Source organism: Pseudopodoces humilis, chromosome 12, assembly GCF_049639895.1.
Source record: "Pseudopodoces humilis isolate 2021_Gansu_Grassland_sample_001 chromosome 12, ASM4963989v1, whole genome shotgun sequence".
Taxonomy (NCBI): Eukaryota; Metazoa; Chordata; class Aves; order Passeriformes; family Paridae; genus Pseudopodoces; species Pseudopodoces humilis.
This window is the reverse complement of record NC_142211.1, coordinates 13460812-13474430: the sequence shown is the minus strand read 5'-3', so window position 1 is coordinate 13474430 and position 13619 is coordinate 13460812. Positions and strand designations below refer to the sequence as shown.

General features: G+C 41.4%; 1 protein-coding gene across 7 annotated transcripts in view; it reads left to right on the top strand.

Annotated features, from left to right (window-relative positions):
• Positions 1–13619, top strand: part of LOC148183398 (uncharacterized) — a 72632-nt gene that overhangs the window by 21236 nt on the left and 37777 nt on the right. For all 7 annotated transcript variants that reach the window (XM_088061402.1, XM_088061401.1, XM_088061399.1 and 4 more), the window contains 4 exons: positions 6032–6196; positions 7174–7352; positions 7958–8088; positions 9552–9666. In XM_088061402.1, coding sequence (XP_087917528.1) covers positions 6032–6196; positions 7174–7352; positions 7958–8088; positions 9552–9666 — 590 coding nt within the window. The remainder of the gene's footprint in view (positions 1–6031; positions 6197–7173; positions 7353–7957; positions 8089–9551; positions 9667–13619) is intronic.

Here is a 13619-nt window from a genome sequence, read left to right as displayed (position 1 = left end):
ACAGTGAGTCGCGGAAGCTACCAAGGTGGATGGAATCAGTTTGCAGAGCTGAAAGCTGTCCAGTTGGCTTTGGACATTGATGAGTGAGAGAAGTGTCCAACACTCTACCTCTGCATTGACTCATGGATGGTAGCAAATCCTTTACGGGGGTGGCTGGAAAGATGGAAAAAGGCCAACTGGCAGCACAGAAAGAAACCCCTTTGTATGCCAAAGTGTGGCAAGACATTGCTACCCAAATGACTGTGAAAGTCTGCTATGTGGATGCACATGCACCTAAGAGTCAGGCTAATGAGGAACACTGCAACAATGAACAGGTGGATCAGGCTGCCAAAATCATGGTGTCACAGGTAGATCTGGACTGGCAACATAAGGGTGAGTTATTTCTAGCTCGGTGGGTCCATGAAGCCTCATGTCATCAGAGAAGAGATGCAATGTACAGGTGGGCTCATGACTGAGGGGTGGACTTAGACACTATATCCCAGGTTATCCATGACTGTGAAACATGTGCTGCGATCAAGCAGGCCAAGCCAGTAAAGCCCCTGTGGTATTGGGGACGGTGGTCTAAATATAAGTATGGGGAGGCCTAGCAGATCAATTACATCACACTGTCACAAATTTGCCAAGGCAAGAGTTACATGCTTACAGTGGTAGAAGCAACCACTGGATGGCTAGAGACAACCCCATGTCTCACGCCACTAACCAGAACATTTTTTTGGGCTTTGAAAAGCAAGTCCTATGGTGACATGGCACCCCTGAAAAAATTGAGTCAGACAATGGGACTCATTTCACAAATAGCCTTACAAACATCTGGGCTAGAGAATATGATATTGAGTGGATGTTATTATATACCCTGTCATGCACCAGCCACTGGGAATGTCAAATGGTATAATGGACTGTTAGAACCACCATTGAAGGCAGTGGATTATTGTACCTTCAAGCAGTGGGATCTTCACCTAGCGAAGGCTACCTGGTTAGTCAACACCAGATGTTCCACTAACTGAGCTGGCCCTGCCCAATCAGGATCTATGCATACAGCAAATGAAGATAAAGTCCCCATGGTGCATATAAGAGGTATGCAAGTGTCCTGGGGTGACTTTATGATGCTTGTATCCCCAATCATCTGTTCTGTTTATGCTACATATTGTTCTGCATCTTTAAGACTGGTTCCGAGAGCGAAGCGGGCAAAAGAAGAAGCATGCAGTTTGTTTTCAGAAATGGCACTCACTCCCCTGCATGCTTCTCTGGACTGTGTTGTCTGCATCACGGACAAACAGCGGGACAGAGCTCTCCTTTGCTTTTAGTTAGTTTTTAGCTAGATGAGGCAGAGAAGTTCCCCAGACTGTGTTTTTTTTCTTTTTTCTTGGATCTGTTCAAACCTGCTCTGGACTGAAAACCCAAGAAAACACTGGGAGCTCATGCCTGTGGCCCACCAGAGCCTGGGCCTCGGCATTTTCCAGTGCTGGAGGGACTGATAAGAGACTGAGCAAGCCAAGATAGACCCCATGAAAAGGTCTTTTCTGGATTTGCCATCTCATCGAGCAGCGAGAGGTTTTATTGTTTAATATTATTCGTTTTTTATGCTTGTAGATACTTTGCTTGTTTAATAAACAGTTTTTTCCACTTTTCTCCAAGGAAATATTTTCCCAAACCCATTGGGGAGGAGCCACTTGAATTTGCTTTCTGGAGGGACCCCCATTCAGAGGTTTTCTCCCAAATTTGCCTTAACCAGGACAGCAAGGAAAGACAATTTGGATTAATCCTGCCTTGAAGAAAGGCAAACCCATCCATGCGATTGTTTTTGCTCAAGGACCTGGTTGCACTTGGTGGGCAATGCAGAGGGATGGGGAAGCATGTATACCTCAGAGGGATTTGACTTTGGGTGAGAACAGCCTGTAATGTTGAATTGAATACATAACACTGGTTGCTGAATGTCATTGCCATTGCATGTTGTAACTACCATGGGCAATGAGAATGGACTGCTTTAGTTATATCAGTCATGGACCAAATTAATTCAATCCATATCCTGGGGGATAGTCAGTGACCACTGAAATAATAATTGTATTAGTAAATATTTATATTTATGTATGTGTACAGGTGAAAGGTATTAATTTGGGCAGGAATAGATGATATGGAATAAGAGATGGATAATGTCCTGGGTAACCCAAAATATTATTGTATTTCACATATCTGTGCTCAAAATTGTTACTGTCTCTTTAGGAACTGGCAGCTGAAAAATTAAATGGTAGGGCAGGGGCTGGGGGGCGTGCCCCAAGATTTTAATAAGTCAGAGCACTCAGGCAGAGCTCTCTCTTGTCTCTTGCCTCTTGACTTTTGCCATAGAGCTGAGGCAACGTGGGTGGAGGCTCCCCTTTGGGTTTCTTTTGGTCTTTTTTCTTTGAGGGGAGTGCTTTGGGTGTTTGTTTTTTTTGAGAGGCTGTGTTTTGTGGTCCTGGACTGCCTCAAGGTAAATTCTGTGAGTGCCTGACTACAGCTGCAGCATCACATTGAGATGAACATAACAGCCCTGCTCCATATGGTCACCCCAGCCCATCAGCAGTGCCTGGTCAAAACGGGAAGGCATGGAGTCTGAGTTACTCCAGCTGACTGCTTGCCATCTTCTGCTAAGAAGGTGACAAAGTCCCTCCACAAGTTCTAGACATTGACTGAACTCCATCCACTGGAGTGTGCCAGCTACTTTTTGTCAATGGAGCTGCCACCACTGGAGACATGGAGGGGATGGGCTACTGCCATCTTTGTCTCTCCACCTGCAGTCATCTGCAGAGGGCATCATCTTGGGAGGGGGGGTGGGGTGGTGTTACTCCTCCGTTTTGAGTTTCTCTTTATTCCTGGGCAGTCTGCGAGATTTCAGCAAGTTTGTAACTAGTGACTGTTATTTTCTGCCTGTTGCTATTTTGTTGTTTTTTTTTTTTGTAAACTGTTATTTTTTCACTTGTATCTACTCATATTCTTTTCCTCTTACTGGTGGAAAGGGATTGGCTAAAACTCTAAGATGAGGTAACTAATTTTAAAGTGTCCACCTCTTAAATTGTCTTAAACCAAGACATTGTACTTAAATGATTTCTCATCTGTCTCCATGACTAGAAACATTATTCCCACTCTCATTTCCCTTCCTTCCCTCCTTCCCTCCTTCCCTCCTTCTCTCCCTCCCTCCCTCCCTCCCTCCTTCCCTCCCTCCTTCCCTCCCTCCTTCCCTCCTTCCCTCCCTCCCTCAGCACAGATAGACAGCAAGAGAGAGCTCTCCTTTGCTTTTTAGTTAGTTTTTAGCTAGATGAGACAGGGAAGTTCCCCGGACTGTGGCTTTTCTTTTTCTTGGAACTGATTTGCCCTGCTCTGGACTGAAAACCCAGAAAACACTGGGAGCACACACCTGTGGCCCACCAGGGCCCAGGACATGGCATTTTCCAGCACCAGAGGGACTGATAAGAGACTGAGCAAGCCAAGCCACACCCTCATGACAAGGACTTTCTGAATTTTCCATCTCTTCAGAACAGTGAGAGGCTTTATTGTTTAATATTATTATTTTTTTATGCTTGTGAATACTTTGCTTGTTAAATAAACAGGTTTTTTCAACTTTTCTCCAAGGAAATCTTTTTCCCAAACCCATTGGGGGAGGGGCCACTTGAATCTGCTTTTTAGAGGGACCCCTTTGGAAGTTTCCTCCCAAATTTGCCGTAAACCAGGACAGGTCACTATCTGTTTTAAAGGTTGTGGTCCAAGAGCTGTTTTAAAGCGTGCAACTTATATAATGAAACAGTGTATCAAAGTTGCCAGTTAGAAGTTTAGGCTACTTCTGTTTATGATTCATAATTGTCATTTTATGAGAGAAATTGGATGACTTTGAAAATAATTTTTAGTTCACAAGAATGTTGGCATTTTTTTGTCTTAAAATATGTGAAGTAATAGTTTAGGTATTTCATTAAGAAACTGCGCCTACTCAAGTTTCCACTGCATAATTGTTGGTAACAAACCCTAAATAATCATGGAATCATTTCGTTTAGAAAAGATCTCTAAGATCATCAAGTTCAACCGTAATCCTAACACTGCCAAGTCCACCATTAAACCATGTTCCCAAGTGCCATGTTTACACATCTTTTAAATAGCTCCACAGATGGTGACTCAACTGCTTCCCTGGGCAGCCTGTTCCATTGCTTGACAACCATTTGGTGAAGAAATGTTTTGTAATATCCAATCTAAACCTCCCCTGGTACAACTTGAGGCCATTTCCTCTCATCCTATCACTTGTTACTTGAGAGAAGTGACTGATACCCACTTCACTACAACCTCCCTTCAGGTAGTTGTAGAGAGTGATAAGGGCTCCCCTGAGCCTCCTTTTCTCCAGGGTAAATAAACCCAGTTCCCTCAGCCACTCCTCATAAAAGACTTGTGCTCCAGCCCCTTCACCAGCTCTGTTGCTCTTCTTTGGATGTACTCCAGCATCTCAGTGTCTTGTCATGAGGGGCCCGAACCTGAACACAGTATTAGAGGTGTGGCCTCAACAGTGCCGAGTACAGGGGAAGAATCACTTCCTAGTCCTGCTGATCACACTATTGCTGATACAAGCCAGGATGCCATTGGTCTTCTTAGCTACCTGGGCATGGGCTGGCTCATGTTCAGCCATCTGTTGACTAACATCCCCAGATCCATTTTTTCCAGGCAGCTTTCCAGCCACCCTTCCTCAAGGCAGTAGTGTTTCATGTGGTTGTTGTGACCCAAGTGCAGTACTCAGCACTTCACCTTGATGAATCTCATACAGTTGGCCTTGGCCCATCAATCCAGCCTGTCCATATCCCTCTGTAGTATATTCCTACCCTCCAACAGATCAACACTCCCACCCATCTTGGTGTCGTCAAATTTGCTAAGGATGAACTTGATCCCCTCATCCAGAGCATTGATGAAGATTGATATATTAAACAGGACTGGTGTAATAGTGGTGTTTAGAGACATTTGTTTCTAAACTAACCATATAAGGTAAATTCACTTTGTTTTTATATACATATTTAATAAATTATCTGTGAATTTTAGAATATCAAAGAGGAAGTCAAGCTGTAGAACATTAATGGATTGACCTTGGCTGTGTGCCAGGTGCCCACCAAGCTGCTCTACCACTCCCCAACTGGACAGGGGAGAGGAAATAAGAACTTGTAGGTTGAGATAAGGCAGTTTACTAAAGCAAAAGTGAAAGTTTGCATGTAAACAAGCAAAAAGAAAAAAAAATTATTCTCTACTTCCCATCAGTGAGCGATGTTCAGCTGCTTCCCAGAAAGCAGGGCTCCAGAACATGTGGCAGTTGCTCTGGAAGGCAAACATTGTCAATAACAAATGCACCCCCTTCCTCCTCATTTTCTTAGCTTTATATCTGAGCTGACATCATATGGTATGGAATATCCCTTTGGTTAATTTGGGTCAGCTGGCCTGGTTGTATCCTCTCACAAGATCTTGCCCACTCTCAGCCCATTGATGGGGGGAATGTTGAGAGACAGCATTGATACTGTGCCAGTGCTGCTCAGCAGTAGCCAAAACACTGGTGTGTTATCAACACCTTTCTAGTTACCAATGCAAAGCACAACACTGGGGGCTGCTATGAGAACATGAACTCCAGCTCAGCCACACCCAGTACAATAACCCTCTGTTTAATAATGAAAGAATGATTTCAAATAAAGAGAGTAGTTTTGTTACATAAAAATAAAAAACTACTGGTGGCTCGTTGAGAATTTCTAACACTTGTTAGAAACTTCCTTTGCTGGAAAGAAAGTTGTTTTTTGGATGGAGAAAAAATTCAAACCAGGAACTCAGCAGACCTATTTAGTAATCATTTTAAAGTGACTTTTTTTTTATAATATTGCCCAGGAGAAATTTCAATTCCCAATTCTGGGACCTTACATTTTAAAGTCTTACCTATATTAATTAGGTTTATTTTTACAGAAATGCACAAGGAAGGCAAGTATTAAAAGGTGAAGTGTCCCCTTCCTGTGCTTGGTTGCAAAGCACATCCTATTTTTATATTTTCCAGCTTGGTGTATCACTTGGCACTTTGGGGGCTATACCAGCAGCAGCACTGGACCCTAACATTACAACACTGGGAGAAATACCACAGCCACCAATTATGGGGAATGTGGACCCATCCAAGATTGATGAAATTAGAAGAACAGTCTACGTTGGAAACTTGAATTCACAGGTAGCTTTTTTTTGGTTTTGTTTGCTATAATAATGGAAGATACAGAATTGTTAATTTGTGAATTACAATCTTACATTTTAAGAGTTTTCATTAATTGATGCCAATAGAAGTTTACTAGAGATATTTCAAATTCTTGAATGTTCTTTTGCTAATCAGAACAGATCAGACTGTTGACATCAATTCTAGCAGGAAACCAAAGAAATCACACTCTAGCTGAATTCAAGAAACATGATTGTGGGTGTTGATCAAATGTCCAGCTGGGTTATATTAGCTGAACAATGCCTCAGAATTTGTGAGAGCATGGTAGCTGTCCCCTATAACACTCTGCAGTTGCTTAAGTACAGTAAGAAGAAATTATTTGTCCTAGTAGAAGTTGCAAAATTAACATAAACATATTTGAGTTGCTCTGACAGGAAAGTTGGGGCTGTCAAAAATTTCTTTTTCAGCAATTGATTGAATTGATTGAAAAACAATTTGATTTTGACTGATGGAAATATAAGTATTTGATTTTTGTGTTTTTTGACTATCAAAGTAGCTACTAGAGTATAAAACTATTATTAATCAGAATAAAATAAAACAAGCTTGAAACTAGTAGAAAAACAGATAAAAGTGAAGTCTTGTAATACTGCTTGGATTTTTTTTTAGTTGATCAGAATTCACAATCAGTATCTTGAACATAGGTGTATCATTATTATTTCAAATAAGTTGTCTGAAACTGCAAAATCTTGTACAAGTGCTTTTTTAACCTAGATGTAGGACTTCAGGGCTCATGGTTATACTATTTTAAATTGTAATATATTTTTTATATTAATGGAAGAAAAAAATACCTTTCTCTCTTAAAGTGTAACATTACCAAATTCATGTCACCTGTGTAATGATATGTCTTTCCAGAATCTGTAGCTGTTCGATTATTTAATATGTTGAATAAGTGGTTTTCATTATGTGTTTTACTTCAGCCGAGCTCTTTGACTTTCTAGACTACAACAGCAGATCAGCTGCTTGAATTTTTTAAGCAAGTTGGAGAAGTCAAATTTGTGCGAATGGCAGGTGATGAGACGCAACCAACACGATTTGCTTTTGTGGAATTTGCAGACCAAAATTCTGTACCTCGAGCTCTTGCTTTTAATGGAGTTATGTTTGGAGACAGGCCACTGAAGTAAGAAATTAATTATCCATATGAATATTGAATGAGAGATGTCTTAGTATCCTTATACATTTATGACTCTTATGTGCAGGAAACTGCTATGATTAATATTTTTTCAATGTAAAGACCTATTGTTAGTAAACTGGAATGTTTTTATGAATTCAAATTTCAAGGTTGGACATAACTTTGTTTCCAGGAAGAATATGGTTGGCATTGAATAAGATATTTCTACATCCAATCTTGAATTGGTGAAAGCTATAACAGTGAGAGAATCTGCAAAGTCCTTTGTACTAATTAAGCTTTATATATGATGTGTATGTAATTAGTAAGTATTAATGTAGAAATTTGATCTGAAATAGATTTATAGACTTCTACTAGAAAAAAATTTAACACAAATATTGTACCAAAATTATTTAAAAGTCATAGGATTTGAAAGCAATAAAAAACAGACATTTCAGATACTTAGAAAAGATGAGTGTTAGAGGAAAAATTTGTAGTTTTGCTGAACTTTGAAGTTTTTAGTCATACATGGAAGCTGAGGTGCTTTCATTCTTTTTTTTTTATTTTTCCTTTTCAAGAGTTTGGAAGTTAAAGTTTTTATTTTTGTCTTAATTTAGAATAAATCACTCCAATAATGCAATAGTGAAGCCTCCTGAAATGACACCACAAGCTGCTGCCAAGGAACTGGAAGAAGTGATGAAGAGAGTAAGGGAAGCCCAATCTTTCATATCTGCTGCTATTGAGCCAGGTAGGTATATTATGTTCATTACCTAACAGACATGTTCTGTGTGTACCTTGACACAGGCTTTTAAGAGCACTTTCAAACACAGGAAAAGGGTACTCAAAGGTGAGCAACATCTATGTGGGAAAACAAAAGAAAATCAAAATTGTTTTCATGCAACAAAGCAGTGGAATGAAGCTTTTTGTTTCATCATGTCTTCTTTTCAGATACATGCTCACTGAATTTTTTAAAAAATGCAAAGTCAATACTAAATTAATATTTAATGTTGGTGCTTTTAAAGTTCAAAGTACTTGCAAAATTAAAAAATACTTTATATTTTGTTTTCTCTTCTAGCACCAATTAATACCATAGTTTCATGATCAGAGTGAGCTAGTGCGCTGCTGAAAGCAGCAATATTATGCTTTTCTTTGTCAGGTTAATTTTATCACTTTGCTATGCTCTTTTTCATACTGCCTCAAGACTATATGCATCCTCATAGCTAATGGGATCAGAGAATGAATGTAGGATAAAACATAACATATTGTAACAGACTTTTTTTCATTCAGATTGGTTCCCTGATTCCTGTTAACACTGAAATGCCAGGTCAAGGAGGAAGGTGTCAGTGGCTTGAGTGGTTAGGCAGACAGTTCAGTGCTGATTTATGCTGACTTAAAGTGATTGCAACACCACAATGTAAAAGATTCTAAACTTGTTAAACTTGCAGTTGAAATCCTCCTTTTTCTTTTCATCAGCAAGATTTTGTCTTTCTTCTTACTAAAAACCCCACACATTAGTTTATGTAGGTTAGATAGTGAAGGGTCTTGAGGTTTTTTTCAGGGGGGACAGGAATGGAATACTTTCTTTTTTGAGGGTTGTGAGAAAAATAGTTCTAACATTTTCTCAGTGTTAAGGAGCAGAATGATAATCTTTTAGAGTCTGAACCAAAGTCTGCAGAGGTCACTGGTAAGTTTTCTGTTGATTTCCTCGCCTTTGGATCAAACTTTTTACTCCTTTCTCTTCATCCCGTCCTCCCCAAAACAGCATTTGAGGAGTAGAACTTCAATATTTGTACAGTGGTTGGAATATTTAAAAGTATAAAAAGTACTAATTATTATTTGCATTTTATGCTTGTTTTCAAAACTGCCCTCTAAATTTATTCTGAGGTTATTTAAAATGTAATTAAATTAAATAATATACCAGAGGACAACCTGTTGTAATCTTGTGCTTTGTGGCAGCAACATAAATCCCATTCCTAACAGAGCTAGCTGTTTATAATTATCTGGTTTATGTGTACTGCTGCAGGGTGGCTGCACTCAACGAGTATATGCAATGACTTTATTGGATGTTTCTCAAGGATATTAGCAAAGAAGGAAGATGTGCAAAGCATGGGCCCCTTGCACTATATGTGTGGTACATTACACTTGTGCCAGATTGTTGACTGGGATCTTTCAATGTTCTGAGCTTACATTGCAGTATTTTCTTCCTTTCAGAGTCTGGAAAGAGCAGTGAAAGAAAAGGTGGTCGATCTCGTTCCCATTCTCGTTCAGAATCCAGGTCTAGCTCAAAATCCCAATCTAGAAGGAAAAGATCTCACTCAAAACACAGGTAGGTATATTTATTATTTTGGACTAAGAATTCATACTGGGGTTTTTTTGAGTGGTGGTGGTTACTGAAATTTCCTACTGAGCTGTGAGACAAGTTTGCCTGTAGAGAAAATTAGTAACTTAAACTGACCTAGACAGAATTACTAGGAACTTTGTCTCTGAACAAATACTCTTTCCCTCTAAATGCCGCATGTTTTCAGTATTACTTTCAGGTAAAACACACTAGAAGGTACTTTTTGTGCCAGGTAGCAGAACCATTTTCATGGTTTCATGGTACATTTTGTGCCATGTAGCATAATTTCATTTTGTAACCTTTGTATGTTAAAAAGAAATAGTTGCCTCTGTTTTGTGGATGGAACATTTAGTTTACTGTTAATACCCTAAACAGACAGGCTGGCTGGTTTTGCTAGTAGAAAGTTGCTGCTGTCCTGAGCTTCTAAACATCTAGTTAACAAATGCTCTATTTTTATTAACTGTACTGTAAATGTAAAGCTGTATTTTTTAAAAGCCAGAAGAAAAAAAGGCTTTAAGGGTAGTTTTTAATTCTTCAGATTTTTTTTGTTTTGCTAATTTCTTAAGTTGTAAAACAGGCTTTGAAATATAAAAGAAATAAAATTACTAGATCATCCATAAAGTTTACCCATTAAGATTTTTTTTTCCAAGAATGAGACAGTCTTTCTATGTAAGATTTATAAACACTTCCTGAAATGGTACAATGTCAGGAATGTCTTTTGATCATTTACATAATCAGTCTAAAGATATTTGACTCCATTAAGTTTTAAAAAAAACCCAACAAAACCTCAGTGTATTTGATAGCTTGCACTCTAAAAAGGTGAGTGTTTTCAGTGTTGCAGCAACAGCACTATCCCATTCTTTCATCCATTGCTTTTTTAACAGGGCACCTAGAGTTCTTTCACATACAGAAAAGCTGGCCAGAGGGAATATACCACATCATTTATACTACCAAACAAGATATAAGTGTACAGGCTTCAGATTTCATAAAATCATAGAATAGTTTGGGTTGGAAGAGACTTTAGAGATCATCTAGTTCCAAACCCCCTGCCATGGGCAGGGACACCTTCCATTAGACCAGGTTCCTCAAAGCCCCATCCAACCTGGCCTTGAACACTTCCAGGGATGGGGCATCCACAACTTCTCTGGGCAACCTGTTTCAGTGCCTCACTGTTGCCCTGAGAATTAAGCCTTCTGATCTTGTTTTCATAGTTTCTAGCCACTTTCCCAGGAAAGTAACTGTAAACATAAATGTTTATACATTCCATTAAAGAAATGTCTTTTGATGGACGTTTCTCACAACCAGTGTGGTTGGGAAGGTGGTAACCTAACTATCCAATCCCTGGTCGTTGTCGAGAATCTATAAATACTGAAACGACAGAATAAATTGCTCTCTTTTTTCTATCACACATTGAGCTGTGTCTGTGTGAATCATTTCGTGTCCAACAGTGACACCTCACCACCCTCACAGTAAAGAATTTCTTCGTAATAGCTAATCTAAACATACCTTCTTTCATTTTAAAGCCATTCCACCTTGTTCTATCACCACATGCCCTTTTAAAAAATTCCTCCCCAGCTTTCTTGTAGGCCCCCTTTAGGTACCAGAAGGCTGCTATAAGGTCACCCTGGAGACTTCTCTTTTGCAGGCTGAACAGCCCAACCTCAGCTCTCTCAGCCTGTCTTCATAAGAGAGGTGTTCCAGTCCTCTGATCACCTTCATGGTCCTCCTCTGGACTCTCTTCAACAGGCCTATGTCCTTCCTCTGCTGGGGACCCTAGAGCTGGATTCAGTGCTCCAGTTGGGGTCTCACAAGAGCAGAGTAGAGGGGGAGAATCACCTCCCTCACCCTGCTGGCCATGCTCATTTTGATGCAGCCTTTGATGCAGATTATTTTTGATATGGTTGGCTGTCTGGGCTGCAAGCACACATTGCTGAGATGTTGTGGTTTGACACTGGCCTAATGCCAGGCACCCACGAGAGTCACTCGCTCACCCTCCCCTGCCACAGCTGGGCAGAGGAGGGAAAAAAAAATATCAAACACTTCATGAGGGAGATGGGGACCAGGAGAAATATTTCAAGGGCAAAACAGGCTCAACTCAAACTGCAAATTGAATCTTATTACTAACAGAATAAGAGGAGGATAATGAGAAGTAAAATAAGCCCTTAAAACACCATTTCTCCCCCCAGCTCTTCCCTCCTTCACACTGACAGCACAGAGAAACAGAGCATGGGGGTTTTGGTCAGTTCATCACTGAGATTTTCTTCTGCTGCTCTAGGAGAGGAGTCCTTCCCCTGTGAGACTGTGCAATCTCTCCCATGGGAGACAGTTCTCCATTAACTTCTCTGGCGTAGGTCCACTCACGAGCAGCAGCCATACCACACGTGCTGCAACGTGAACTCCCCCCATGGGCAACCAGTCCTCCCAAAACTGCTGCAATGTGGCTCTCTTTCCATGGGATACAGTCCTTCAAGGACAGGTTGCTCCAGCGTGGAAGCAGGGGCTCTCTCCACCAGGTCTCCCACTGGATCACAGCCTCCTCTAGGCCTCCACCCACTCCTGCATGGGCACCTCTCCCATGAGCTGTAGGTGGATCTCTGCATCCCCCGGGGACCCATGAGCTGCAGGGGGACAACCTGCTTCACCATGGTCTTCACCACTGCCTGCAGAGAAATTTCGGCTCTGGTGCCTGGAGCACCTCCTCTCCCTCCTTCTCCACTGACCTTGGTGTCTCCATGTTGTTTTCCCTCACATGTTCTCACCTCCTCCTCTAACTACAAGCAAAAACTTGTGACTTTTGTTTTGATTTTCTTCTTAAATATGTAATCACAGAGGCATTACCAGCCTCTCTAATTGGCCCAGTTTTGACCAGCAGCATGTCCATCTTCAGAGCCATCAGCCATTGGTTCTGTCAGACATGGTGGGAAGCTTCTAGCAGCTTCTCACAGGAGCCATCTTTGTGGCCCCCCTGCTGCCAAAAACCAGGCTGTGCCAAACAAATACAGACATATCAAGCTTCTTGTTCACCAACACCCCCAAGTCCTCCCCAGGGCTGCTCTCAATCCATTCTCCACTCAGCCTTTACTTGTGCTTGGGATTGTCCCAACCCAGGTGCAGGACCTTGCACTTGGCTTTGTTGAACTTAATGAGATTTTTACAGGCTCACCTCTCAAGCCTGTCAGGGTCCCCCTGGCTGGCATCCCTTCCATCCAGTGTGTCGACTGCACCACACAGTTTGCTGTTGTCAGCAAATTTGCTAAGGGTGCACTCGATCTCACTGTCCATGTCACCAACAAAGATGTTAAACAGTGCCAGTCCCAATATTGACTCCTGAGGATAACCACTGATCACTGCTTTTCACTTGGACATTGAGCTGTTGACTGCAACTCTTTGAATGTGATCATCCAGCCAATTCCTTATCCATCAAGTGGTCCATCATCACATCACAGAATCACAGAATCACAGAATCTGCTGAGTTGGAAATGACCCACAAGGCAAGGATCACTGAGTCCAACTCCCAGCCCTGCACAGCACCATCTCCCAGAACCACATCATGTGCCTGAGAGTATTGTCCAAAAGCTTCTTGTCCAAACTCTGTCAGGCTTGGGGCTGTGACCACTTCCCTGGGGAACCTGTTCCAGTGCCCAACCACCCTTTGGGTGAAGAACCTTTTCCTAATATACAACCTAAACCTTCCCTGGCACAACTTCAAGCCATTCCCTTGGGTCCTGTCACTGGTCACCACAGAGGAGAGGGCAGTGTCTGCCCCTCCTCTTCCCCTCACAAGGAAGTTGTAGACTGTGATGAGATCTCCCCATAGTCTTCTCGAGGCTGAACAGACCAAGTGACCTCAGCCACTCCTCATAGAGCTTCCCCTCAAGTCCCTTCACCATCTTCGTTGCCCTCCTTTGGATGCTCTCTAATAGCTTAATGTCTTTCTTGTA